The sequence below is a fragment of the Neolamprologus brichardi genome, unplaced genomic scaffold (genome assembly GCF_056152115.1).
Source record: "Neolamprologus brichardi isolate AB-2024 unplaced genomic scaffold, ASM5615211v1 NODE_ptg000031l+_length_7269946_cov_1, whole genome shotgun sequence".
NCBI classification, from domain to species: domain Eukaryota; kingdom Metazoa; phylum Chordata; class Actinopteri; order Cichliformes; family Cichlidae; genus Neolamprologus; species Neolamprologus brichardi.
Window position 1 is genome coordinate 760346 of NW_028270136.1, and position 27304 is coordinate 787649.

General features: G+C 38.0%; 2 protein-coding genes across 4 annotated transcripts; one reads left to right on the forward strand and one right to left on the reverse strand.

Annotated features, from left to right (window-relative positions):
* Window positions 1-976: 976 nt before the first annotated feature.
* praf2 (PRA1 domain family, member 2) lies at window positions 977-6800 on the reverse strand. Its single transcript, XM_006806232.2, has 3 exons — window positions 6592-6800; window positions 4756-4973; window positions 977-3468 (listed from the first exon to the last, which is right to left on the reverse strand). Exons 1-3 carry the CDS (start codon window positions 6768-6770, stop codon window positions 3329-3331), a joined length of 537 nt encoding a protein of 178 aa, XP_006806295.1. The 5' UTR covers window positions 6771-6800; the 3' UTR covers window positions 977-3328.
* A 3494-nt stretch (window positions 6801-10294) lies between these two features.
* copz2 (COPI coat complex subunit zeta 2) lies at window positions 10295-26477 on the forward strand. 3 transcript variants are annotated; one of them, XR_437518.3, is made up of 10 exons: window positions 10295-10399; window positions 16665-16733; window positions 17678-17762; window positions 18481-18572; window positions 21483-21538; window positions 22136-22213; window positions 22421-22472; window positions 22721-22829; window positions 23391-23429; window positions 25076-25125. XR_437518.3 is itself a non-coding variant. In XM_006806231.3 (9 exons), exons 1-9 carry the CDS (start codon window positions 10382-10384, stop codon window positions 25121-25123), a joined length of 537 nt encoding a protein of 178 aa, XP_006806294.1. In that variant the 5' UTR covers window positions 10295-10381; the 3' UTR covers window positions 25124-26477. The 3 variants fall into 3 exon arrangements, 2 of the variants coding, with proteins under 2 accessions (XP_006806294.1, XP_087693379.1); XM_006806231.3 differs by lacking the exon at window positions 22721-22829 and having other exon boundaries at window positions 25076-26477; XM_087837253.1 differs by lacking the exons at window positions 10295-10399; window positions 22721-22829 and having other exon boundaries at window positions 16295-16733; window positions 25076-26477.
* The last annotated feature ends 827 nt before the right edge of the window (window positions 26478-27304 follow it).

Here is a 27304-nt window from a genome sequence, read left to right on the forward strand (position 1 = left end):
AATGCCTGCGACAACAGTAATACAGGCCGTGAAGTTTCCGCTTCGTTCACGCAAAGCTGACGGCAGATTTTGAAGACGTGTTACTTCGGTCTGTCGCAAACAGTTTACTATAATTTATTAGTGAATGTGAAATATAAGAACAGGCTGCTGGCCTCGTGATTTGTGTCTTTCTCCCAGCAATCAAAATAAGAATACAGGGACTAATAAGTAATTTTACTAACATTATATTTCTAAATATGATATTTTGAATATCACCAGCAGAGCATATCATATGGCTACATCCCTAACACCGAAAAATTTCCACTATATTTGTCTAGAATTAACACTGTAAAGTTAACAAGCGCAAAGAAACAGAGACCTGAAACTGAGCATTCAGGTTGTGCTCACTCTCTCGGGAAGGGTCACCAGAAATGCACAAAGAAATAAGAATTACAGAAGCAAGAAAATATATAGGATAGATCATAAATCTCTGTCACATAGATATACTGTCTGTTCTAAGGTGAATCACATTGTTTTCCATCATCTTGCAGCAAACAAGGAGTTTCCCCTGACCTATACAATGTCAAAGTGCCTCATAGTAGATGCTCCCTACCTTCAGATGCTGCTCAGAGGCCAAAAACACACAACTACAGTGATTTCCTGGGTGTCATGTCAGCTCTATAACCCCAGCCGAGCACATTAAAGCCACAGATACAATGTAAGGACAGACCTAGGTTAAAATCTGCCTCTTTTTATAACATTTGGTGAAGTAAGATAGATTGATATAAATTCTTCTGTATTCTAACCTGCCAACTAGTTGACTGTGACCTCTGTCTGGCTTTCGCTATCATACTTTTACTGTAAGATATTTACTTGGTACATCATTCTGACAAACCAAAGGTTCTTTGAAAATCTCTACATCATGTGTTTTTTTGCACATTAATTTAGTTGAATTTGTTCCATTTTTGGCATTGTTTACTAGAAAATCAGCACAAACTGCAGTTTGACATTCTTTTTTATTTATAAAAAAATGCTAAAAACATTCCAGGACATTGTTCAAGAAACACAATTCAAACATTAAGCTGATTTGAAGGCAACACTTCAGGATTTGTTACATTTTTATCGTCATTCAAAAAACTTCTTTCAATTTACATTCTTGCAGCTCGGATTTAAGTGTCCAAAATTATGTTGTGAAGCAGGGTCAGACGAACCATTAAGAGATTTGGCTGATGGTTAAAAAAAGATTAGCAGAAGCATGACTTGTTCAGGCTCTATAAGAATCACAATTCCTGTGTTTACCTGTACTAACAGAGATTTTCAAATCTGTAATGGCACATATACAACAGGGTAACAAGTTCTTTAAACATTAAAAAGTGCACATATAAACAAAATCTTATATTGTTTACTTCATAATGACTGGTTTAAAGAGAATAGTACTGGAGGAACCTTTTTGAAGCATTATTTGCAAACTTGCATTGAAATGAACAGAAGAAAAGTCACAAATAGGATTAAAATAATATATTCAGTCACAAGCGAGATCACTAAAGTCTATCAACATTTTCTCTACAGTCCGGAAAAATAGTGAAGATTTTCAGACAGTCTGAGCTGAGACACATCAGTGTGGCTAGGAGAAAAGTGTACTGTTACCACAAATGCTCTTAAAGCAGGCAATGCATTTTATTTATGGTAACAAAACTTTATTAAAAAATTCTAAGAAAATTTTACTTTACTGATCTCCTCCTGAAAAGGTTTAATCAGCTGTCAGCACTGAGAGACTGGGCAATCCCAGTGATAAGCAGATGTGGAATGTAATGGGGAGCTATGTGAGTAAAGCTTATTCTTCTTGAGAAAATAGATATAATAATTATTTGTAAATATTAATTTGTTTCTTTCATACACCTATTCTGCACTTACTGGTCCTCAAAGATTTCTACAATCAATCAGATTTATCCTGACCTCATTCTTCATATCACACCAAGATTTTCTTGTAGCACAAAACCATTTTTAGCACCAAAAACAGGAAACTGACTTATAAAAAAGTTGGTTAATACAGGTCGGGTTACTACAATACCAACGGTGTTTCAAGATTGTGGCTCTGCTTGTTGTATTAATACAAAATATCCATCTTATAAAGTCAATTTCTGTTGCTGCTTCCACAAAACCATATTAGCTTAAATGCTATAATGTTTATAGGTTACACTACATTTATTGCCGTGTTACAAATAGATTGATAGATAGTTTGTAATTTTGACTTCTGATGTCCCGTATTGGCAGGACAGTCAAATTTATTTGGACGTTACACTTCAGCTCTACCAAAGAATTGACATAAAATATGGAAGTAGCCACTCTAAAGTCGCTGATTGAATACACAAGTTCCACTGCGAAGCCTTAAGTTGAGGTTTTTGCCTGTGCAACCTAGATGTTTTAGTTTTTAGTACTACTAATACTATTGTCAACAGGGAAAAGAAATAACTGAAAACAACAGAGTACTAAAAATCAGGGGAAAATATATTTGAATACATTTTTGAAGTTAACATTATGCAATTGATTTGTAATTGTATGAGGAAAACATGGTTGGATTGATACTTGGGCGGTTAGATTCATTATTCAAAGTAAACAGGCTGGGCTGGTTTAAAATGAATTCTGCTAATAATCTCATATGACAGCTTTTAGGAATAAGCTTTGTCATACTTTAGGATATGGAAATAAAAAGGATTACTTGGTATTCAGTGTGAGACAGGATGCAGCACAGTTTTTGTTCTGGTTCAGACGGTTGGTTTGAAGAGTGCAGAGGACAAAATTAAATTGTGGCATCAGATCTCACAACAGAATAAAACCCACAAATCATGGTTTTGTTTCTTTCTTTTTTTTCTTTTCAAAATACATATTTTGATGTAAAAATAAATTTTCTAGATATTACACACTGGACGGATATAAATAAGCCACTTTGAGAGTGTATGTGTTTTTCTTTTTTTAAGTAATTTCCAGAAATATTTAGAGTTTATCAAGCTCTATGGAAATATCATCCACAGAAGGCTAAATACATGGTTACATCACTTCACATGTAGTGCATTGACAGACTTTGCAAAACAATGTGCTTAAAGTGCAAAGACAGACCAGAAATGACTCATATCTGTTGACTTCTGAGACTGTCACCTGTCAGTCATGCTGTTACTTCTGATTTTGATCAGTTAACAAACCAAATCACAACTTGACATTTTTTGGCTGACTCCCCCTCTCTCGCTATGGTAATGTTGTGATGCTCTGTTTTCTCTCCCTGCCATCGCCCACCTACATTTTCACCTTCATCTCTCCCCCCAATTGTCCACCATCATCTTCTTCATTCTGTTTAAGATCCTGCCTCCTGCTCCTGTCCCAAGGCCTCTAAAAGAATTCCCATTGGAGTCCTCTTCAAACCAATGCTTTCGAGTTTGTTTTCCAGCTTGTTCTTCAGACTGCGGAGCCTCACCGATGCGTGGATGAGAACCACTGGAAAGAAGAGAGACAAGACTTTCTGTCCAACAGAGAACTTTTCTGGTTCTTGTTTGAACTAGACCCACACACACACTGCATTCAGACACACAATAAGTCCTCAACAAGTTCTGCAAACTATTTGCTTTCCTTCTTCTAGCTTCTGCTCAAATTCAGCAGATGTCCATATCGACACCAAAAAACAATCATGTTATCTTTGGATGACCAGGCAGCTATTTTCTTATCTGTAACACATTACCTAATAATAAAGGCCTTTATCTTATAATAATATTTATAATTTTTCATGCTTTGATTTATGTTTGAACCTTATCTGTGTTTTCCCCAAACAAGCTGCTTTTTTGCAAATTAGTGCAAAAAAAAAAAGTTGATAACTTTGTGGTTCTGGCTAGAATTTTAAGTATTTTTCTAGAGCGACAACCCAAAAATATAATGGCTCTACCCACAGCATAATTTCATAAGTTTGATTTTAGAACTTAAACTAACTTCCTAACAAACAAACCTATGGCCTGAGTTATAATTGCTATGAAAACCCAAGGACAAAGCAATAAGTGGTTCAGGAGAATCCAACAGAAACGTGAGGCTGTCATCTGCAAGAAGCCTTTTCACTTCATACTACTTCCCTTTAATGCAATGAGAGAATTGTACAACCCAATAATGAATAACCATTAATTTACAACGTGTCCTTTTAATGTCTCATCTCTCTTTTTTTTTTATCCAGAATGCTCACCTGCAACTCCTCATTTACCCTATTTTGTATCAAAGCACAGGTACAAAAACTCAGTATATGTCTAACTTCTCTCAATTTAAATATGAGCAAGAGACATAGAGTCAAAACATCAACGTTTTTTACATTGCAACACCAAGACTGATCGACAAACACCATATACAGAAGTAAAGATGGGGCTGTTATGCAGGCTATGATGCTATCTGCTCTACCACCTAGCTGTGGCTCAGTAGGTAGAGCTGGTCATCATGCATCAGGACTTTAATGCCTGGCTACTCCAGAAATGTCTTTTAAAAAGCAACTTGATCAACAACAATGAAGACAAATTTACTGATCGGTCAGACTAACTCACAAGTGTTAACTCCAGTGCTAATAAATCAAACCAATGTATCACATGGCAGTGGTTTGGAAAGTCTTTAGAGATGTTGATTTATCAAAACCAAGCCCATGCACATGTGAAAAGAATGCCTGCTTCACAGGTTCCCAAAACAGCCAAACTTTGTTTTCATAATCTGGTCAAATTGGCAGCATACGATTTAGTGTGTATTTTTCTGTCTTACTCAATATAGGGAAGGCTATCCCAAACAGAAATACGGCCACTCCTCCCAGCACTGATATGAAGAGGTAGCTAGCCACAAGAATGGCCAGCATAGAGACTGTTGGGTGGTTTCTACGGAAACGGCGAATAGGAGCTTGGTTCTCTGCAGCCCAGACAAAGCCAGTGAACAACAAGGTGACCACCGTCATGCCAGTGAAAAGCTGGAAGGGCTCGAAATACCTGAGAGGAGACAGGAATAACTGTAAGTAATGGATATACATAATGAGACTAGCATCTTGACCTCCAAAAACCCGAACTTTTTCATGTCATGCATTTTCAATTTCTCTTTGCTATTTGGGCTGATTGGGACCTGATGACTGTAAAAATAAAGAATTACGTGATTTTTTTTACCTGATTTTTGGTTCTGAAAAAAATGACATCCACATATGAAGAAATTAGTTTTAAATTTTGATAGAACAGTGGCAGTATAATATCCTCGTAAGTGGATATCAGGTCCTTGTAGAGCAAAATTTAGTATTTTGGTCCAGACAACCCAAAATGTGATGTCCACATATGTGGACGCCAGGTCCTAGGAGCTTAATGCTTAATAAGGAAAAAACAAGTATTACTGAGAGATTCTCTGTTGGTTCTGCCAGTCACTGAGAAATCAGCTGCTTAAACCCCGTTCACTCAGACCAAGAGACTGGTCAGTGATCCTGCTTTCTGGTACAGACCCCTGATCTGTCGTCTGCCTTTGTTATTTGGACTAACTGTAATGAACGTTGTCCTGATTCACTCTCTATGTTATTGTCATATACAGACTTTATATAGTTCACTTAGTAATATCCAAAGTAACTCTACATGAATTCATTGAATATGTTAGCAGTCCTGTTGGAAACTAAATTCAAAGTTCAACAAAAACGTGGGTCTGAAAAATTGTCTACAGCAGATGAACAGTGTGTGCATTCAATGTCCTAAAGAAAGTAATTTGAGTTTCTTGAGGAAAAAAGAAAACACAAACAGTGCTTTTCTTACATTCAGTGTAAATAATCTAAATTGTGGTGCATACCAGCAAGCCACATTGTGCCAGAAGAGAATTCTTTGGTAACAGCAACACAAACTTCTTTCATCACCTTATGTACTTGTCACATAAGATGATCTTGATTAGTCAAATTGAAACTGGATGATATGCCTCCAAGTCATCTGCTCCACTCCTTAAAGTTACAACTTGCATTTGAATCTTCTGGTTCAGTGTGGTCCAGAAGATTCTCCTAGTGCACGTTTATGGAGGCAGGAGGTCTGTCCACAATTAAAGTAATTAAACTTGAACTAATGTTGAGGTTGTTTGGTTTAATGTTTATTTCTAATACGCTTTTCATACTTCCTATGAGCTCACTGTCCGGTCTCTAAAACTTGTTTGTTCCCAATGTGCTACTCTATAAAAACAAACAAAAAAACAAAACAACAACAACACACACTCTTGGTGCACAACCTCAAATTTTGGGTTTAAGGATAGAACTGGAAGGAAATATGTTAGTTCTCGGACTGTGTGGCATTCCCTTTAACGTGCTGTAACAGATCATTGAGATCAGCTGCCTTCTTCCATTCCCACGTAGAGAAATGGAGGTTGGCAGATCTGACTCCAAATCTGTGTCTCGCTCTCATGTGTGAAACTGTATGGCCAAGAGACGATGTCATGATCACGGAGCCTGTTCGTTCCGGCTGTTGCTGAAATGCAAGTCACTAAAAGGAGTTCAGCACAACCCTGAAAATTCATAAACTTTGCTGTTTACTACAATGAGAGAGAGTGGTGAGTGTGAGAGGGGGGTGCTGACCACGTCAGAACAACGAAACCTACCCCACTATGAGCAGGAAGCCAAGCACGCACAGGAAATAATTGCTCTGGTAGTAAAGCAGGTTGTTAATAATGCGGTTATTCCAGCGGTCCAAGTTACGCACATCTGGCGTGGCGAACCGGGCCGAACACAGGAGGAAATCATCCAGACTCCGGAGGGGTGGCGGCTGCACGTCTGCCATCTTTTCTAAGCGATAAATACACGAGCTTTCCCAGAGTGCAGCGGGGGACGGAAGAAATGGGGAAGAACGCTCCAGAGCCGAACTGGCTCGAGCGCGCAATCCCGAATAGCGAGAATGCGCGCTCGTCCACGCAGTAGTTTGGGAACACTGAAGTATCCTTACTAATACCGTTGTTAAATGTTGTTAAATGTTAAACTGTTTTACATTAGTTAAACTGCCACGTTTGCCATTTTTATCAATTAGCACCTAGTTTCGACTATATTCAGTAAAATCGATTATATTACAGAGTCCACGCGTGGCACAGGAAAAAGATTTTTTTTAAAGGCACCCATAGTTGCTTTGTGATTTAATCTATTTAATATTTTATTTTGTTTTCTCAATTTTATATAGTTACTGAAACTATAAAAATACATTTGAGTATTCAGAAGAAGGGAATGGTTTGGGGTTACCTATTCATGTTTTCAATGTTAATTTGTAAAACTAAACTTATAAAATAGATGTACCGTAAAATAAAATGTTTCTGTCCCTCCAGGTGTTGTCTTCAAAAATACTAACAAGTGATAATTATTTGACTTCAAGGTACAAACCTCTGGATACGTCCTATGATTTCTTTGAATGATACCTTTTGGACAGAGGATTTAGATAGTTCCACATATCAACAATAATATGATAAATGGTAAATGGACTGGTTCTTATATAGTGCTTTTCTACTATATCTGAGCCCTCAAAGCGCTTTATGGTTCTGCCTCATCATTAATCTGAAAACACAATTTTCTCTCTTCCATTAATGCCATTACAATTAATTTAATACTAGTGTTTCATCTCTCTACCAGCATCTAATTCTTTCAAACCTTTTCAAATGAATAGTCCCACTGGATCAAACCAAATTTGATCCAGTACAAATTAACCACAACAATTTTACAGATATTCTATTCTTTGTTGTTTTAAATTTCCAGGAGAGACCTTTGTCAGACCTTCGTCATTGATAGTGAGATTTGCTGGCTGAGGCAGCTGAAAAACTGACCACAAGCTATGACATTTTACAAAGTGAGACCTCTGTGGGAGGTGGATATGAAACAGTATACTTACATACCTTGCTCATACATACTGATCACTCTAGACCAGAAATGAATTTGAGATATGGTTGGATTTGCATTTATCACTCTTTACAAAGAGTGATAAATGCAGAGGAGGAGAGCATAATCTTTATTCTTTTCATGGCATTGTGAAGGAAGCATTGTGCTGCAAGCCATCACGAAAAAGCTCGTAATTCTTCAAAGCCAGTCTTAACAGACAAAGTGCTGTTAAGAGTAATCGCCTTTTATTTAAAACATTCATGTATCAATGTGCAAAAACTGAGACATAACTGTTGAAATGGCTCTTCGGGTTGTTGTTCCTCTGTTGTTCATCAAATGTGATTGTTTTTCCAGTGTCAAATTTGGACTTTTTTATATATCTATTTATTTATTTTAGTGTGTTGTGTGGTGCTGTTAATTGTACAGCTTGCTTAACCTCTTCACATCTACCAGGTCACCAGTGACCGATTCAGGGCTAAGTTTACATCCTGCTGTGAGTATTCTGCGACCCTCTTATGGTCCTCCGTCCATCCTGCTTAGCTCCTTGCAGCTGTCTCAGGATCTCCTTAGGGTTGCAGTGGAGGGCTGCAGAATGTGTGACCACTACTTCAAATGATGGGTCTGCCTTCATCACCTCAGGGTTGCTGCTTCACCATCTTCAATTAGATACAGTCACATTCCCCATCATGTTCTCTACCAGTGAAAATTTCCTTTACTGGACAGCACCCAGACCTTGTCCACAGTGACATTGCCACCCCCACTACCCAATGCAGTTGAATGAGAACATGGATAGGACTAGTGGTAGTAACTTTTCCAAAAAGTACTTTATTGAAGTACAGTTTCAGTGTGTTAGTTTTCTGTATCTTACTCTACTTCTGCATCACTATATTCTTGATTCAAATGCTGTACTTTGTGCTCCATACCATTATTTTTTAGTTAGTTACTTTTTATTTTGCTTGGTTATGAAGAATAATGCACAGATTAATTGAATCTTAAACAAATAAATAAATAAAACAACAAAACTTTCCTGCAGCAGACTGGAAGCCAGTCCAGAGTGAACAACGTCAGTTGGGATAGATTTGGAGAGCTAAAGTTGCATAAAATGTCATGTACAGGACATTTGTCTTCTACAGAACATAAAATAGATATTTGGGGCAAGCACAGAAGCAGCCAATATCAGGTCAACTGACAATCTGTGTGGATATTCATTCTTCACGCTCTGTATTTGTTTTTATTCTAATGTGCAGATAAGTGTCAGGAATGAAAATCATGCATATTTTGAGCATTTAGAGGTTGAATCCTCAAATCTTTGCAATAGAGGTATTGATAGCAACATTAGCACAGCTACTAGACATAATAGCTACTTTTATGGAGAAATACAGCAGGTTACAAAGTACCAGATTTCTGTAAAAATCAGTCCTTACATAATCCACAATAACAAACACTTGTTGCATTTTTATGTCATTGACAAAAAAAGAAATGTAGAACCTACATGGGGTTATTTGACCAAATCTGCAAAAGTATGGGGGATCAAAGAAGAGACAACAACACAGTGGTGACGACAAAGGCTTGAGCTTGTGAACAGTGAGGCAGTCCTTGCCTCAGTATAGGCTGGTGGGATGCAGATGAAGTGACTATGGCTATATGCACTGCAGGATCCTATGGTTGAGATGTCTCTGCAGGTAAGATCTGGGTACATAGCACTATATGAGAGAGGTTTGACTACCGTATAGATTTGACAGTATTTAATATAATCACTTACCCCCACTTAACATGATCAGTGCACTTCACATTTCAGCTGAATCATTCAAACAAAGAATTTGATTTTAGTAATGAATACGTTTTTCTAATAGAACACAAAAGAATAACCAATTACCTCTATAAAAGGTTTACAGTGTTTTTATTTGTGATCTTTCTCATTTTACGGGAAAAGCGGAACATGTAAAGCCTTGACTGTGATTTTCTTACACTGTAAAAATACAATGTTTGTTTTTCCAAATTCACAAGTCAGCTGTCATTATATTTCTACATCATAGCAGAAATGCACAAAGAACAGTTTCCACATCTAACTTGTTAAGATCTAAAAATACTTTCCAATATGTCACCATATTCGCGACATCACCACACTAGGATTAGGAAAAGTATTGCAGTAAAAAACTGGATCAAGGAATGATTTTACTGTAGATGTGGATCGAACTAGCATGTGTGGGGTGGTGTGTTTGACAGCCGCCGGCTACATGTGGCACATGAACTGCTCTTATCCAGAGTAGACTCCTTAAGAGCATCTCGACTTTTATCGTGAAAGGCTCAGACAGACAAGAAGTGGGAGGAGGGCGAAGCGTCGGGATCGCGCTTCGCCGGTGGCTCTCGCTCCTGTGGTTCTATCCGGTTGGCTGCTGCGAGCGCGTGGGCGCGCCCGGGCGGCTCCGTAAAGAAGAGAAAGAAAAAAAATAAAAGCGCTGATCTCGGCGTGACAGCTCAGAGCTGTCCACGTCAACACACCGAGCGAGCGGAGCGACGGCAGCAGCAGCAGCAATGGATTCCACGTCTCCGGTGAGCCTCTCCGCCGTTTCACCAACTAGAACGGGAACCAGTGTGCTTTCATTTCCAGGTGGATGGGATATTAATGTGCTCGGCGGTTTATATATTTTGGTTAGCAGTGTGCGGGACATTTGTTGCACTATAGCAGTTAAGGTGTTCGGCAAGAAGGGGGGTGGTAGACAGGCGGGAGGGAGGCTGGGAGGGGGGCTTGGGTGCAGATTGTCCATAAAGCAGAAACAGCTTTTATTTTTAAGTTAATGCTAGTGGACTCGGACTGGAGCTGACTGTGGACACGCAGGCCTGGTAACTGTTTGCCACGAAGCTAAAGTCACACTTTTTCTTTCTATGTGTATGTCATATGTACAAATATTATTGCTGATGGTGCTGACAGCGCGACAACTTCTTACGTTGTGAAGTAAATTCCATTACCGTGGAGCGGCTGACCCACAGCTGTTACACACTTATCCACACAGAGTCCAGCGTGGAGCGCAACAGGATGGCGCTACACGGTAATCAAGCAAAGCTTCGGTACCTGCTCGGATCACGCGTGTAAAGCGGACACTGTAGTGTTTAATGAAACAAGCGGTATGGTTAAAGCCGGTCTGCGTATTTAAATGCCTGCGTGTGTTGAGCATATGTGGACTGACGTGTAGACCAGAGCAGGTGCCACGTCCACTGTTCTCTCTCTCTCGCTCGCTCCTCTTTTGCCCTGCGCACCATTTATTCACTCCCTCTCGCTCTTTCTCTCTCTGCGTGTGTGAGTGTAAGTTTCTCTTTCTCTCTCATCCGTGCTTCTCCAAAATATCTATCTGTCCTAATTCTTTCTTCTTGGTTTACTCTTTCTCGGCTCTTAAAAGTATGATCTTAGCCTGCTTATCATCGTTTTCCTTATAAAGGACCGTAAATTGCATCATTTTGCATACAAAACTCGTGATACTCCTACACAATGTTTTGCTTTGTTATATATTGTTGAACAATATGCAGTAAAGGCAAAAAGTAGCTTTCTTATGTAATTTTACTAAAGTATTTTAAAGAAACTTTGCATTTTACTGCATGTTACTGTAGAACTTTGGCATTTTTTACATACAAAATCCTTTATTGTCCGGACAGCCCCAACTCTAATATCTATAACAGGAGAAATCTGCTTGATAATGACTGAATATCATATAATATAAGGGCTGTTACTTTCAATATACTTATCTATTTACACTTTTCTAGTCAGTAGTTTCTGTGTAAGTAGTCTGTGTTGAGTATTTTTACATTGTGGCTTTGCTACTCAAGTAATCACAGTGTGTACTACAACAAAGTAACTTAATCTAAGTGAAAGATTCACATTTTCCATTCCTTTCTTTCAGCTCTAAATTGGCTGGAACAGCCACAGCACCAAATTGCTGCTTACATGTTTATAAGAGGAATACATTCATATATAGGACAGAAAGCAGGAATAATGTGTTTATTGATATCAGTGTACTTTTTTTAGTTGTGTTACAACCATTTTCCACTGGCTAAATGTTCAGAGATCGTGGTTTATATTGATATTGATGTTTAAAGTAAGAATCTTCTACAATTAACTGGCTGATTTACAACTAAAAGTGAGCAATGGAAAAGTAATAGCAAAAGTCAAATATAAAAACATGTATCTCGTGTATAAGGTAGGTCATGTAAAAATGCAACTCTTTAAAATACTACAGATGCCACTGGTTACTGCCCAAATGTTACTGGTATAGATGTTGGCCTACTGCATCCCCATCCATGCACTGATGGATATTTATCCAAATACTTTTGGATAAATGTAACTGTAACTACAATTCAAAATTGACATCCTAAATAAAGTAATATAAGTACATTATTCTGATAATACTCAGAACTGCATCGTCAGCATACCTTTATGATTCTTACAATGCCAGCTGTATAATTTGATTTACGTCTAGCTAATGGAAATTATCTGAGTAATTCTTTTACTTTTCTCTTGCTTCTTCTCACCATCTTGCTCTTTCACTTCCGTTGAGATTTTTGATTATGCTTCTTTCTCAGACTCATTCTTTCTTTTTCCTGCCTCCCTGGTTTCATCTCTGCCCCCTTCTTGCTTGTGTCTGTCTTGCTCCTTTCTCATGCATTTGCATCTTAATAATAGGGTTACACCTATTTGCTATTGCATGTCTGTGAACTTAAAGTTACATTTACATGATCTGTTTTTAATCTGGCCTTTTCTGGTTCTTTTCTTTTGGATCACTGTTATTAAGTGGAGTCATTTAAAACAACTGATCCTTCAGAAGAAAAAAACCCCACTATAAGTTGCACATTTAAAACACTGGGGGACATGGTTAACTCTCAATATCTACACAGGGGATTAAAAATATTAATTAAAAAAAGGTCAAGTTAAATATTCAGTTAACTAATTCATTTCACATAGATCCTAAACCAGCTAAGTCTGTACTTGGTTAGCTAGCCCATTTTACTGGCCCAGACATGGTGAGAGCTGCTGTTGCTTCTCCATCTCCATCATCATTAGAGCTTTGCTTGTTAATGTACTAAAGGAGTTATTAATAACTCATGTTATCTTCTCAACATGTTGGCCAAGGTGGTTAGCAAGAGGAGACTAATCTATTACAATGATAAATCACTAAACCCTGTTTATTTTTTCATGCTAACTGTGCTTCCACACAAAGCGCAAGTTTTGCAGCTCAAAACTGATCTCAGAGATTTGAGACTGACATTGTAGTCCAAAAGGTGTAGATGAGCCACAAAATATTTTCAAAAGTTTAACATTATAACAGTGTACCAGAACAATACAATTAAGAGGACAATAAAGGTATCAACCACAGGGGTAAAATTTATAATCAGTATTGAACATCCGACAACCCTTCAGCAAAAAAGAAACCTAATAGATCACCAAACTACGGAGCCCCTCTGATGACATGGTCCAAAAAATAAATAAATTGTGGCCACAAAATACTATTTCGTGGGCAGTTTGGACCCAGAAGCAGGGTTGATACGTCATCACTTAAAGACCGGATACTTAGGGAGACAGTATTTGTCAAAGTAACATCCACATGAATGGCAGAACCCAATAGAACATTGAACAAAGCATCACACTGCCTTTGCCAGCTTGTCTTCTTCCCATAGTGCATCTTGGTTCCAGGTGTTCTTCAGGTAAGTGACATACATGCCATCCACTTGATGTGAAAAAAATTCAAAGATTTGGCAGACCAAGCTACCTTCATCCATCGCTCAAAGGTCCAATTCTGATATTCACATTCCAATTGTTGCCACTTTCCACGGTGAATAGGGGTCAGCATGGGCATCCTGACTGTTCTGCGGCCATGAAGCTCCAACTGTGTATTCTGAAGCCTTTCTATCGGAATCTTCATTACATTTTTCAACAGTTTGAGCTACAACAGCTTGTCTCTTGAATCCGACCACACAGACCAGCCTTCATTCCCCATGTGCATCAATGAGCCTTGGCCACCCATGACGTTGGTTCACCACTGTTCCTTCCTTGGACCACTTTTGATTAGGGATGGGTATTGATAAGGTTTTCACAATTCCGATTCCATTTTCGATTCTGTTTAACGATTCGATTCTTTATCGATTCTCTTATCGACTAAGGTCAATTAGCTTAGAACTTTGTTTTATATCTTCTCTTTGAATAAGATAGAGATTTAGGAGTAGCATTGCCTTACAAACCTAACAGTGAGATCTTAAGAGATCCAGCCTATGGCTCTTCAATGGGGTGTCACAGGGTCCCCAGGAAAAAAGTAAAATAATAAAATAAATATTCTTCTGTAGCAATAACAAAGTGTAACATAAATTATTCTGGAGCAATTACACAAGAATATCCAGTAATGTTCCTGCCTACAATTAAACACATTCACTTACCAAAAATCGGGGCATAATATGCATTGTTAGTTGATTATTTACCTGCCGCATTAACGGGAGAGGACGTGCAAACGTTACCGCTGCTGCTGGGTTGAGATTCACGAGTCCGGAGCGGAATTAAAATCACGACATTCATTTAAGGTCATCGCGTGTTTTGTGAGCAAATGCTTTTGCATATTCGTAGTGTTTCCTCCCTTAAATGAAATATCTACTTTGCAAGTATTGCAAGTTAATAATAATAATAATAATAATGGATTGCATTTATATAGCGCTTTTCGGGGCCCTCAAAGCGCTTTACAATTCCACTATTCATTCACTTTCACATTCACACACTGGTGGAGGCAGCTACAGTTGTAGCTGCCCTGGGGCAGACTGACAGAAGCGAGGCTGCCATATCGCGCCATCAGCCCCTCTGGCCATCACCAGTAGGCAGCAGGTGAAGTGTCTTGCCCAAGGACACAACGACCGAGAACTGCCAACTCTTTGAGCCATGATCGCCAAGTTGCCCTGTTGTCATCTGTTCTCGTAAAGTATAACCAAACTTTTGAGCGTTTAAGCCACTTAGGCGCCGTTTCCTGCCAGGTAAATGACGCTCCGCAACGTGGTGATGTCATTCGGGGTGACTGGAATCGATAAGGGAATCGTTTGCAAAAATGGCAAACAATTCCAAGGAATTGAAACAGTGGGAACCGGTTCTCAACAAGAACCGGTTTTCGATACCCATCCCTACTTTTGATACATATTGAACACTACACACTGGGAACATCCAAGAAAGAGCTGCAGTATTGGAGATGCTCTGACAATCATCTAGCCACCACAATTTGGCCCTTGCCAGACTTGCACAAATCCTTTTGCTTCCCCATTTTTCTTTTTCCCCCATTTTCACTTGCTCCCACTCTCTGGTGGAACAGGGGCCATGATGAAGAGTTAATCAGTGTTATTCATATCACCAGTCAGTGATCATAATGTTATGCAATGTGGATATGAAAGACAGGGTCAGAGGCAGATTGCACCAGAAGTTTCAGTATTCAAATCTCTTTCCAAAATATGATTCTTCAGCTTGATATCTGTTAATGAAATGAACAGAGAAAATCGTGCTACGTTTGCTGTTTATCTAAACATAGACTGCACAATACTTAATAATTACAATTGCTTGTAGCCATTAGCAAACTAGCTAAGAACAGAGACATAAGTATATAGGATCTGTTCTCATGCCTGAAACTCATATTTGTTTAATTGGACAGTGGTACATTTGTCTCCTAGTAACTAATTCATAATTTAGTGGCATCTTTACCGGCTAAAACATGTTCTGAAGACCCAATGAAAACTATTTGATGTAACATTTTTTAATATAATATGTATTGAGCTATAGGTTGACATACCCTACACTCCATGATCAAAGATATTCTTTTTATACTTTAGAGTTTCTGGTTTCCCGGAAAAAGAGAATTTTTTGAGAACTCCTTCTGCCCTTGGTAGCAAATAATAGTCTTTATTTTTCATGGCCTTGCCTTGTGACTTGAGCTAGCTGCTAGCTTTCCTTCAGTCAGTTGTCAGCATACACCTCACGTGCACTTTGCATTAAATGCTAATCAGAATGTTGTTAAGAGTATTTCTGCTGCATCTTCACCTGCTTCCAGTGTGTATGGAGAAAGGGAAAAAAGGAGTAAAAAATAGTATTAAGAATGACCTCGTTACATGACAAATTAAAGTCAAAGACTTGCAGTACTTGTCATTGGTTATGTAGTGTTTACCTACAAATGCTATATGCTATAACTACAGTATGTTGGCGTATGTCCGTGTATGTTTACTCATCGCTTAAAGTTCAGTCAGCATCAAAATAGCAAGAAACACGTTTGATCAAATGAAGGATAGACTGAGCCATCTACAGCTTTAGGACTCTGGTTATGTGAGCCTGGAATAATGGACTTGGATGAGCAAAGTGTCTGGTCTAAGTTCTGTGATACACTCTGACTGTGAATCTGTGCTAGTCAGTGCATAACAGAACTTTGTCCCGGGTCTGAAAAATCATCACAGGGATGGACAGATAGCTGTCTAGATGTGGATGCAGGAGAATGGAAAATGTATTAAGTAGAAATATGTGATAATTCCCAGAACTGGAAAACTGTAATACAACAAACAACAAACAACAAAGATTAAAACACTGAATAAACTGCAGCATAAAGTGTAGAAACTGGTTGGACTGGGCAGCTTCAGTGTGTGTAAGTAGATGAGAGAGTATTTAAAAGAGGCTGCTGCTGCAATGCTCTTTTAAGTGTTATCCAGGTATGAGAGGAACGGATGTGACTGAAGCTATGCTATTATGTTCAAGATGTTTCCCCAAGATGACTCAGCGAAGCTAAAATATTTACAATGTTCTTTCTGTTTATCGCTGCAGGAACCGTCCCTCTACACAGTTAAAGCAGTTTTTATTCTCGACAATGATGGCAACAGACTTTTGTCAAAGGTGAGTTCAATGTGGTCTTTACACAAGGGAAAAAATGGAAGCGCTTTAATATAAACTTTGTTTTGTATGACAAAAATATGAAAGGGAGTACTTTCATGAATAAGTCACAATATGGGACATAAGTTTTATATGACTTAAACATGAAATTTGCATTGCACAATAAACAATAACCATTTACTACTGAGGGTAATTTAAATTTACTTCAAAGCCCTGTATCTGAATTTTTTGTACTTTTTTCTTGTAGAAAATGTAAACAGTATTTTGAGGAACACATTAATATATTTGTTAAGATGTGCCTTGATCAGCCTTATTGTTGTCTTATACATCTGCAATGTTTATTTCAGAACTGTTCCAAATAATTATTGCTGTACAATATTAGAAAGAGACCTCTGATGATTAAGAGCAGCACTTGGTGAGAGTAGGGTAGAAGAACGTCCTTTCTTCAAAGCGAAAGCACCTCAATCAGGACCAGGATGAGTGAGAGACAGTCACCTGCTGTGACTGAGTGGGGGGTGAATGAAAAGCGAAGACAGAAAACGGTCTGTAGAGTAAATATGAAACCAGTCAGTTAGCTTACCTTAGATACAACTAGCTTGGAAATTTCCAAACAAAAGAAAATCTGAGTTTTCAGTGACTGATTCACAAATAATGACTGCCCTGATTATCACCAGCTGAGTCGTCTACCTTCAGCCAGAAATAATAAGTGGCTATGGCCGAAGTAGATAAACCTGAGAAAAGATTTCTCAGCTTCAACTTGATTAAAGTAACTAACAGTGAGTGCAAAGGATGCCGCTGAACGGCATATATGTTTGTGCGGGTTAGGGGTGCATTTGATTGAGTTCATTTCATTGTTTGTAATAGTAAAGTTTAACTATCAAGTTTAGAATTTATTAGCAACGCACTATGTAAGTAAACTGAGTCACTCATAAAAGTTCCTGTTTTAGTACTATGACCCAGAGCTCTACCCCTCCATGAAGGAGCAGAAAACCTTTGAAAGGAATGTTTTTAACAAGACGCACAAAGCAGACAGTAAGTTCCACTCTCTTCTGTTTTATGTAGATCTGTTCTGGTGTGTGACGCATGCGCCCCCACCCCCACCCGTCGCTCCCTCCCTTTGTATTGTGCTGAATGTTCACAGACGTCTCCAGTGTCCAGACTGTTACACACTCTCTTGTCACTTGTAACCTAAATCACTTTTTACATTGACCTGGTTTCCACCCGCCAAACCATGCTAGACCATTATTTGTGGCAGAACGCTGTAGTTGGTGTTACCCTTGTAAAACTTTTGGGTTTTCATTCATTTGGATGAAAAACCTGACCTACCCATAAGCTTTTTTGTAGGATTCCAAGTTTCACACAACTGATACCCGAGTCTCTACCCCTGGCCTCTTCAACACGTTGCCATTATCTCTCCTTTTGTCCTAATCTTCATTCCTTATTTTCTCCACTTCTGCCTTGTCTTTCTTCTCCCCTTTTATGTTTTATCTACCAGTTCCACTCCTTCCCAACATTCATTTGTATCATTCGTTTCTCCGACTCATCTCCTTCCTCTCTTTATATCAAGTTTCTGTCTAACTGCTTTTCTGTCACTCGTCTCTGCCTTCTTTCCCTCTCACCCCTTTGCTTGCCTGTCACTATATATTTGGCAGTTGTGTCACAGAATAAACGTTATTTTACATTTCTATATAGAAGCAAATTAATAAAGTCATGCTTATGCTAACCCTGTCACGTCTCATTCTCTGTCTAGATGAAATAGCTTTTCTGGAAGGCATGACCATCGTGTACAAGAGCAGTATAGATCTTTTCTTCTACGTTGTGGGAAGTGCTCAGGAAAATGAGGTGAATTAAATTTTGTCTGCCAATAAAGTACATCTGCAGTAATAAAATTAAAATTAATTTTGAATATGTTACGTCAAGTTCATCTGCATATGTTTTAAAAGGAGCTGAGTCATTTTTGTTCAAATGTTTACTCACATAAGCGTGCTTTTATTTATTTTTATTTTATTTTATTTTATTCTGCTTTGTACTCTGAAGGCCGAATGTTATGTGTTCCATGTCATCAGACGATTTCTTGTTTCTTCTCAGCTCTTAAACAACAAATTCATCCAATATTATTTTTTACACAAATCACATAAGTTACAGTAGTAACCTCTTAACAAGAGTTAGGCTCATATCAATATTTTTTATGGAATTCTCAGCTGTAGGCACATAAGACATTTTAAAGGTAATTACTTGTTGTTTCTAAATTCAGTTGCCTGCTCTGGTGTCACAATTCAATTCAATTTAATTTTATTTATATAGCGCCAAATCACAACAAAAGTCGCCTCAAGGCGCTTCATAGATACAGAGAAAAGCCCAACAATCATATGACCCCCTATGAGCAAGCACTTTGGCGACAGTGGGAAGGAAAAACTCCCTTTTAACAGGAAGAAACCTCCAGCAGAACCAGGCTCAGGGAGGGGCGGGGCCATCTGCTGCGACCGGTTGAGGTGAGAGAAGGAAGACAGGATAAAAGACATGCTGTGGAAGAGAGACAGAGATTAATAACAGATATGATTCAATACAGAGAGGTCTGTTAATACATAGTGAGCGAGAAAGGTGACTGGAAAGGAAAAACTCAATGCATCATGGGAATCCCCCGGCAGCCTACGTCTATTGCAGCATAACTAAGGGAGGATTCAGGGTCACCTGGTCCAGCCCTAACTATATGCTTTAGCAAAAAGGAAAGTTTTAAGCCTAATCTTGAAAGTAGAGATAGTGTCTGTCTCCTGAATCCAAACTGGAAGCTGGTTCCACAGAAGAGGGGCCTGAAAACTGAAGGCTCTCCCTCCCATTCTACTTTTAAATACTCTAGGAACAACAAGTAGGCCTGCAGAGCGAGAGCGAAGTGCTCTAATAGGGTGATATGGTACTACAAGGTCATTAAGATAAGATGGGGCCTGATTATTTAAGACTTTGTATGTGAGGAGCAGGATTTTGAATTCAATTCTGGATTTAACAGCAAGCCAATGAAGGGAAGCCAAAACAGGAGAAATCTGCTCTCTCTTTCTAGTCCCTGTCAGTACTCTTGCTGCAGCATTTTGGATTAACTGAAGGCTTTTTAATTGCAGTAGTCCAGCCTGGAAGTAATAAATGCATGAACTAGTTTTTCAGCGTCACTCTGAGACAGGATATTTCTAATTTTAGAGATGTTGCGCAAATGGAAGAACGCAGTCTTACATATTTGTTTAATATGTGCGTTGAAGGACATGTCCTGGTCAAAAATGACTCCAAGGTTCCTCACAGTGTTACTGGAGGCCAAGGTAATGCCATCCAGAGTAAGAATCTGGTTAGATACCATATTTCTAAGCTTTTCAGCGCCAAGTACAATAACCTCAGTTTGATCTGAATTAAGTGCAACCTCACAGAAAGGTTGCATTTCTTATGCAGCATTCTCAGAGTCAGATTAATGTTTCACTAACATTAAGGCAAACAGGCAAAGAAAGCAAAAAACAAAAAACCTTGAATAGGTCAGCATGTCCACTGGAAACTGAGCCAAAGTAAGAATGAACATTTTAGGAATATAAGAAACAAAGACAGTGCTGGGGTTTTCTTTGCTCTGTTAGAACATTGTTGGGGGTTATTTGAACTTTAATAATTCAGTGTTAGAAGTAAAATACTCCTTAAAGTTAATCAAATGAAGTCAATTGTCCAGATTTCTAGAAGACTATAAAATATTTCAAAAACCTAAAACATAGCACGAGCTCCACAGCATGTCTTCATCCTGTCATCCTTCTCTCACCCCAACCGGTCGCAGCAGATGGACGCCGCTCCCTGAGCCTGGTTCTGCTCGAAGTTTCTTCCTGTTAAAAAGGATTTTTCCCTTCCCACTATTGCCAAAGCTGTCACTCATAGAGGGTCATATGATTGTTGAGATTATCTCTGTTTTCCTATTATTGTAGGGTCTTTACCGTACAATAAAAGTTACATTTTTGGAAAAGCTACTCGTCCAGGTGCTTTACTTCATTATGACTAAGCCGTTAAAGATAATAACAATAATGTGCAAAGCATCGAGTATCAAATATATAAATATATTTTGTCTACAATAGCCTAATTCCTTGTGTTTCTATAAATACTCTTTGGTGCAATGCAAAAAAAAAAAGTAAAGACGGAAAAAAACCTGGAAAAAGTTGTGTGTTTACACTACAATTGAAAACTTGGCGATACCTTCACATAATAATGATTTCTATTGTAAAATGCTAAAGATTATTTTCAAGGAAAAATAAGATACTCCATAAAATCTACTTAATTAGTCTAGTAATTGCTCTTCAAATTGAGGTGCTTCGGGGCAGTAACATTTACCATAAAGGTTCAGTTAGCTACAGTCTCTTTCTTTTGTATAGCCTGTGGGATTTATGGATTTTTTTAAGCTATTTTCAGGGATTGTTCTCGAGGGCCGGTGTCCTGCAGGTTAAATGGCTAAATGACCTCCTCAACATGTCTTGAAGTTCTCCAGAAGCCTGATAATGAACTAATCATTTGATTCAGGTGTGTTGACCCAGATTGAGATCTAAAACCTGGAGGACACCGGCCCTCGAGGCCTGGAGTTTGACACCTCTGACCTATATACTTTACTAAGCTGGTATATGTTGAATGTGCAGTATTTAGCTTATTTAGGCCATGAAATCTAATTGATTCTGCTTTAACATCAATTTGCATTGATTTATATCTTTGTATCTCATATACTGACTTTTCTTTTTTTCTTGGTAGCTCATGCTGATGTCAGTACTTAACTGCCTGTTTGACTCCCTCAGTCACATCCTCAGGTACCGTCTTCAAAAAAAAGTTTTTTGTTTTCAAAAAAAAAAACTGCATAAGTGAGTGGTTTCATTGAATGTAATGATGTTTAGAACAATACAGAGGTAATCAGAGCCCAAATAGAGAAATTCACAATCTTCTTTTTCAGACTTTTCTTCATGCAAATGAATTAGAGCTTTTGTCCTCCATGTAGCCTCAGTAGCATCAAAGTGTTATAATAAATAATATTAAATATAAATAATTATATTTAATAAATAAATTAAACTAAATGACAAATAGTACTCCTTTTTCATTTTAACCTGTTAAAGCTCATACCAGAGTCCCTCACTGTTTATTGCAATATTAGTCAAACAATGATGGGTATGGTTACTATGGGAACCAATGCAATAGTAATGCAGTGTGTGAGTAACTGAGACTAAGGAGAGATTAAGCTATTGTGAGGGCAAAAAATAAAAATAAAGCAATAATGGGTTTTTAAAAAGCCAGAAATGTGAATACTTTAAGTTACTTAAGTTAGAGGAATAAAAACTTAAAATGATGATGATCATATGAGATCCTAAGTAACGTGTCTAATGACGAGTGTAATTTTTTTATTTATCCTGCAGGAAAAATGTGGAGCGGAGGTGTTTATTGGAAAACATGGAAGGAGTGTTTCTTGTTGTGGATGAAATCATTGATGGGGGGTGAGAGAAAGAAAAGTTTATCCAACTAGAATAGTCAATATGAGTCCCTTTTGATCATTTTGCTTGATATTTATAGGCAAAATGATGATAGGTATTTCTATTATTAAAATAAAAATGTTTAGTATGTAAAATGCCATGATCCCATAAGCAATCCCAGTCCTGCTTATACAGAACTCTACCCTTATTGTTGTTTTTTCCTGTTGCCAGGGTGATTCTGGAGAGTGATCCACAGCAGGTCCTACAGAAGGTCAACTACAGGGTAAGATTTCTGTCAGTTATTCCCCAAAACCTATTGTATCAGTATAACCATTGGAAATTCAAACAGAAAACAAGTGTGTTAGATTGTAGAAATACAAATCAATGCAGGTGTTTGGTCTGATTAGAACGGCTACATCAAGATTTGCTGTAGCTCCCTTTAGCTTTTTTGACTTGCTTCTTGCCTTCTCTTCCCTGTTTTACTTTTCTTCCTGTCCTTCTCCCTCTCTCTCTTCTTCTGATTGGTGTCAGCTAATGTCAGAGCCAGCCTATGGCTTCGTCCTCTTTGATTACATCACCGGTAACCTAGAGGCACAAACAGACAGGAGCCAGCTGCTGTAGACAGACAGACAGACCGAGGGTGAGAGAGGAAGAAGGCCAATGTGAAAGATAGTGACGTGGAGAGAGAGAAAGAGTGAGTGAGAGAGAAAGAATGAATGGATGAGAAGGAGTAAGACTCAGTGAAGGGATGAAGGAGGAATGGGCAAAACAGAAAAGGTAAATGCATGGTGGGAGAGCATGTGGACTAACATGTTATTTTTCTATACTTGATAACTATGACCTGCTGGTGGCGCTAGAGTAACACTGAAGACGTCATCCAAGTGAAAAGAAGTTATTTTCTGGGAACTGTGTGCAGATAATTAAAGTGAATGATTGCATACCAAACAGACGGTGCTTGCCCTGAAGCTAAACCACAAGCATGGCTACAAGCTCCACTTGTGACTGGTTGAACTGTTAACTAGCACTGTTTGAATGTCACTGGGTTATAGTGTGCTATTCTTTGTTCCACAGATCTAATGCACTGTGTGTGTGTGTGTGTGTGTGTGTGTGCGTGCGTGCGTGCGTGCGTGCGTGCGTGCGTGCGTGCGTGCGTGCGTGCGTGCTAAATATTTGACTTTTTTTCATGTCATTTTGATTACAGGCGGATGAGAACCCATTAACTGAACAAAGCGTGGCTCAGGTAATACATACGCAAACAGACTGTGAATATCACTGCCAAAGCTCTACACACAAACATGAAGGCATCACATGCATACACAAATGCAGTTCAATTCAGTTCAGTTTTATTTATATAGCACCAATTTGCAACAACAGTCTTTTCAAGGCAGTTTTAATTGTAAAGTCAATCCTTCAGTGGGTCGGAGCTGTTTTAGAGGCACTGGAAGGACATAAAGGCATTTAATAATGTCACCCCCAAAAAAGCTAATGCTCTATACCTGACACACCACAATGAAGAAAAGGAGGATAACCATTAGTGGCAGCAGAGGAGATTCTCTAGTTGACGTATCAATTGCTTACTGAGCAATTACAATTATGTTTCGAGCTATAACAGACAATGTCTGACCTCACATATTTCCAAAGTTTTAGTCACATGGTAAATGGACTGGTTCTTACACAGTGCTTTTCTACAACTTGCCTCATTCACCCATTCATACAAGCATTTTAATGCTTTTTCTGCTGAAGTGCTTTATATCTGACATTCACGCTCATTCGTGTGCCGATGGATGCATCGGAGAGCAACTTAGTTAGTTTTTTGGCCGAGAATATTTGGCATGCACATTTATTATTTATCTTGATTGATGGACAGATGGAGGAGAGCTGAATACTAAACTCAGAGATCATGTCCACTCGTGTTTTTTCCCCCCATTTACTCAAATTAAAATAATTTTTGAAAAGATTATAAGCTATGAACGTTCATACCTTGGTTGACATTCTCATCTCATTTCCATTAGTTTCTAATTATGCTGCCTGTACATGATGATAGACATTTGACAGCAATGCAATGCTGTTGACTAAACACAACTTGCGGTATATCGTGACTCTAACGTGCATCTAACGTTTTTACGTGATCAACACAATAGACACGCTGCACATTAGGCTGACTTTATGCGCCATACTGACTCAAGGGCCTTTAAATTTGAGCTTAGTGCGCCACCTGCTGGCAGCTTTCTCACTGCTGTAATTTAACCTCTTCTAAGGACTGAAAAACAGTTAAAAGATAAACCAGTAAAGAGCATACAAGAACAAGCTGTTGAAACATGTAGATTTTGAAAACATTAACCCGCTGTATTTATTTAGTGGCAGTAGAACAAAGATGTGTTTTGTATTACGATTTTGTTGCGCTTTAACATGGTGGCATGACTTCACATGGTTGTGAGCATAAGCTCAGCCTGCCCTCTAGTGTTTAAACAGTCGTACTGTAGCACCATGCTTTACTGTGCAGTTCTCAGTTATGTAAAGCATTAGAACCACTCTACCTTTACTAAACAGACTTGTATTCTACGGTAAGATACTTTTTGACATTATATTGTAATGTAAAGGGTAATACTGGACTGTGTTAAGGTTTCAAAAACGTCTGTAACACATATATGAGAGCAACAGAACGAGCAGTGTTATAACTAAGTTACTATAGTCTAAACCCAATCTTTTCCTAAAACAAACTATTTCTGATGCCTAAATCAAATACATATCAGAAGTTAGAATAAACACATTAAATGATATATGTGCATACTACACAAAGGTTGCATTTTCTGTTTGTTTATAAAGCAGTTGTCATTCATGTTTTGTTATTATATAATTTCTTTTCCTTTTTTTTTACTTTTGCAGGTTTTGCAGTCAGCCAAGGAGCAGATCAAATGGTCTATACTGAAATGACTGAAAACAAATTTGATTCTCCAAAAAGAATGTTTCCAGTCCCAAAGCTATTTTTACAGGGCCAAACTGAAGGGATGGATGTTACTGAAGTGATGGCCAATAGGCTGCCTTAGGTGTGTTTTTGTGACAACATTTTTTTTCTATTGTGTGTGACATGTATTTAATTCATTTGGGAGTAAACATAGCCCATATGTGGAGGTGCCATTTAGCAAGCCAAATGACATTTCTTATTTTATTATAATAAGTAATATCAGGCAGCTATCCAGTACCTGAATTATCAAAAGAAGTGCAAGAGATTGGTGGAACAACATTGTTCTCAGTCCCACAGAACTGATCGTGGCTCCTGGGTTTCTTTGAAGAGTTATGCTTTTTTCCCCCCCCTTTCACTTTGTGTGTGTGTGTGCGTGTGTGTGTGTGTGTTTGACTGTGTCAACAATATTACAAAGCCAAATTAATTTCTATTACAACACTACAAGAATACAGAAGGTTATACTAAAAGTTTGTTGTATTCCTTTTCAACTGACTCGTTACACTCATGATTTCCATAATGCTTCTTTGAAGCCCAAAAGAAAATGCAGTTATGCTTTATGACACTAAGAAGGCACTGTGGTACAGATGCAGGAAATCTAATTTAATGAAAGTCTGCACATGTGAATGAATTTTAGAACCAATGGGAGCTTAAAAAAGATAAAAATAAATAAATTTAAAAAAGTGCACAGGATCCTGTGGCCAGAGTTACAAAGAATATTGTCTATTCTACTGTTGTGATGATAATTAAAGATTTTAAAAGACATTGCACGTTTTGTTAGTTGATGAAGAGAAATATGGCCAAAGAGAAACTAATTATTATTTTTACATATGAATGTTGCTTTCTCTGTCTGCAAGAGAGATAATAAAACTATATTTGTCCTGGTTTCAGATGGTCTGCTTAGCCATTATATATTCTTGTACTTTTATATAACTTTCAATTAGTTCATCCCCGTGGATGCCGCATTTATTTGCGTTCAAAAGTGTCTAACATAATGAATATTAATAAGCACTCTAAAGGACTTCGTTTGTGTGGGCGTGGTCTGGAAAATTATTTGCAGAAAGCAGGTGACGTCAGTTGGCACGTGGTTTAACTCACCGAGCTGTTCCGAGCCAATGGTTCGTTATGGGTTTATTTCCCGATGATATTATTGGCTGGCTGCCCCACACGCCTGCAACTCATCGCAGGGCACAAGAAATCAGACGAAAGCCTTAAATTTAAGGTACAAAGAGAAAATTAATGTTTTTATGTTATTGCCAGAATTATTTTGGCAGAAATTGAATTATTATTGATATCCTGAAATAAAACTGAATAATACTTTTGAAATGAAGGTTGTCCTTTCTTGATTTTCACGAGTGTTTAATCGTAATATTTGATCGTAGACCTATTTGATGTATTACTTCATAGTTAATTATATTTAATGGTTTGAAGAGTAACAATGTATTTAAATAAGTCATGAATATATTTATTTCCATGTATTGTATTGTTATTTTTTTGATTATTTATTAATTTAGTCGAAGAAAGAGGTAAATCCTTTATAACAGCATCAGTAAGATTCAGCGTGATAGCAGCTACTCATATTTAATTGATCCTTGGTGAAGGTGCAGCCTGAAAATAGATGGAATAAAAGTGCATGCAATCAAAAAAAAAATATTAGTATGGATGAAATATTAGTAGGAATTTTTCACCATATTTTCAATATGGTGAAAAATGTTTTCACCATATTGAGTATCTTGGTCTGGCTGACAGAGCGACAGAGAGCCATTGACTTTCACACCTGCAGCCCATCTAGAATCGCCAATTTACCGAATACATCTGACACGTCTGAATACTAGTGAAGAATGATTATTAATATCCATTGTGCCACATGTGTAGAAACGAACATGGGGTCATAGAGATGAATTTTGGAATAGAACAGAAAAGCCCTTTATGGTCATTGTACATGTACAACGAAATTATGGGTGCTCCAGGCCAACTGTGCTTGAGTAAAAAATATGAATACTAAAGACAAAAAGAATAAATAGGAAACAGAAAAATATATATACAGTCAAGAGGAATATATACAAAACAAGAGAAAGACAAAAATGATAGAATGACAGCTTCTGACTCAGTTTTATGACTAATTAATAATTAATTGTCCTCTCTTTATAGTC

What these genes read in the sequence shown, in the direction of transcription:
- praf2 (XM_006806232.2), bottom strand. Translation starts at nt 6,770, where the DNA reads ATGGCAGACGTGCAGCCGCCACCCCTCCGGAGTCTGGATGATTTCCTC. An exon ending in GGCTTCCTGCTCATAGTGGG is followed by an intron (nt 4,974 to 6,591) that starts GTAGGTTTCGTT and finishes GTCTCCTCTCAG; the next exon opens with GTATTTCGAGCCCTTCCAGC. An exon ending in GATAGCCTTCCCTATATTGA is followed by an intron (nt 3,469 to 4,755) that starts GTAAGACAGAAA and finishes TCTTCTTTCCAG; the next exon opens with TGGTTCTCATCCACGCATCG.
- copz2 (XM_087837253.1), top strand. Translation starts at nt 16,590, where the DNA reads ATGTTCAAGATGTTTCCCCAAGATGACTCAGCGAAGCTAAAATATTTA. An exon ending in GCAACAGACTTTTGTCAAAG is followed by an intron (nt 16,734 to 17,677) that starts GTGAGTTCAATG and finishes TTCCTGTTTTAG; the next exon opens with TACTATGACCCAGAGCTCTA. An exon ending in CTGAACAAAGCGTGGCTCAG is followed by an intron (nt 23,430 to 25,075) that starts GTAATACATACG and finishes TTACTTTTGCAG; the next exon opens with GTTTTGCAGTCAGCCAAGGA.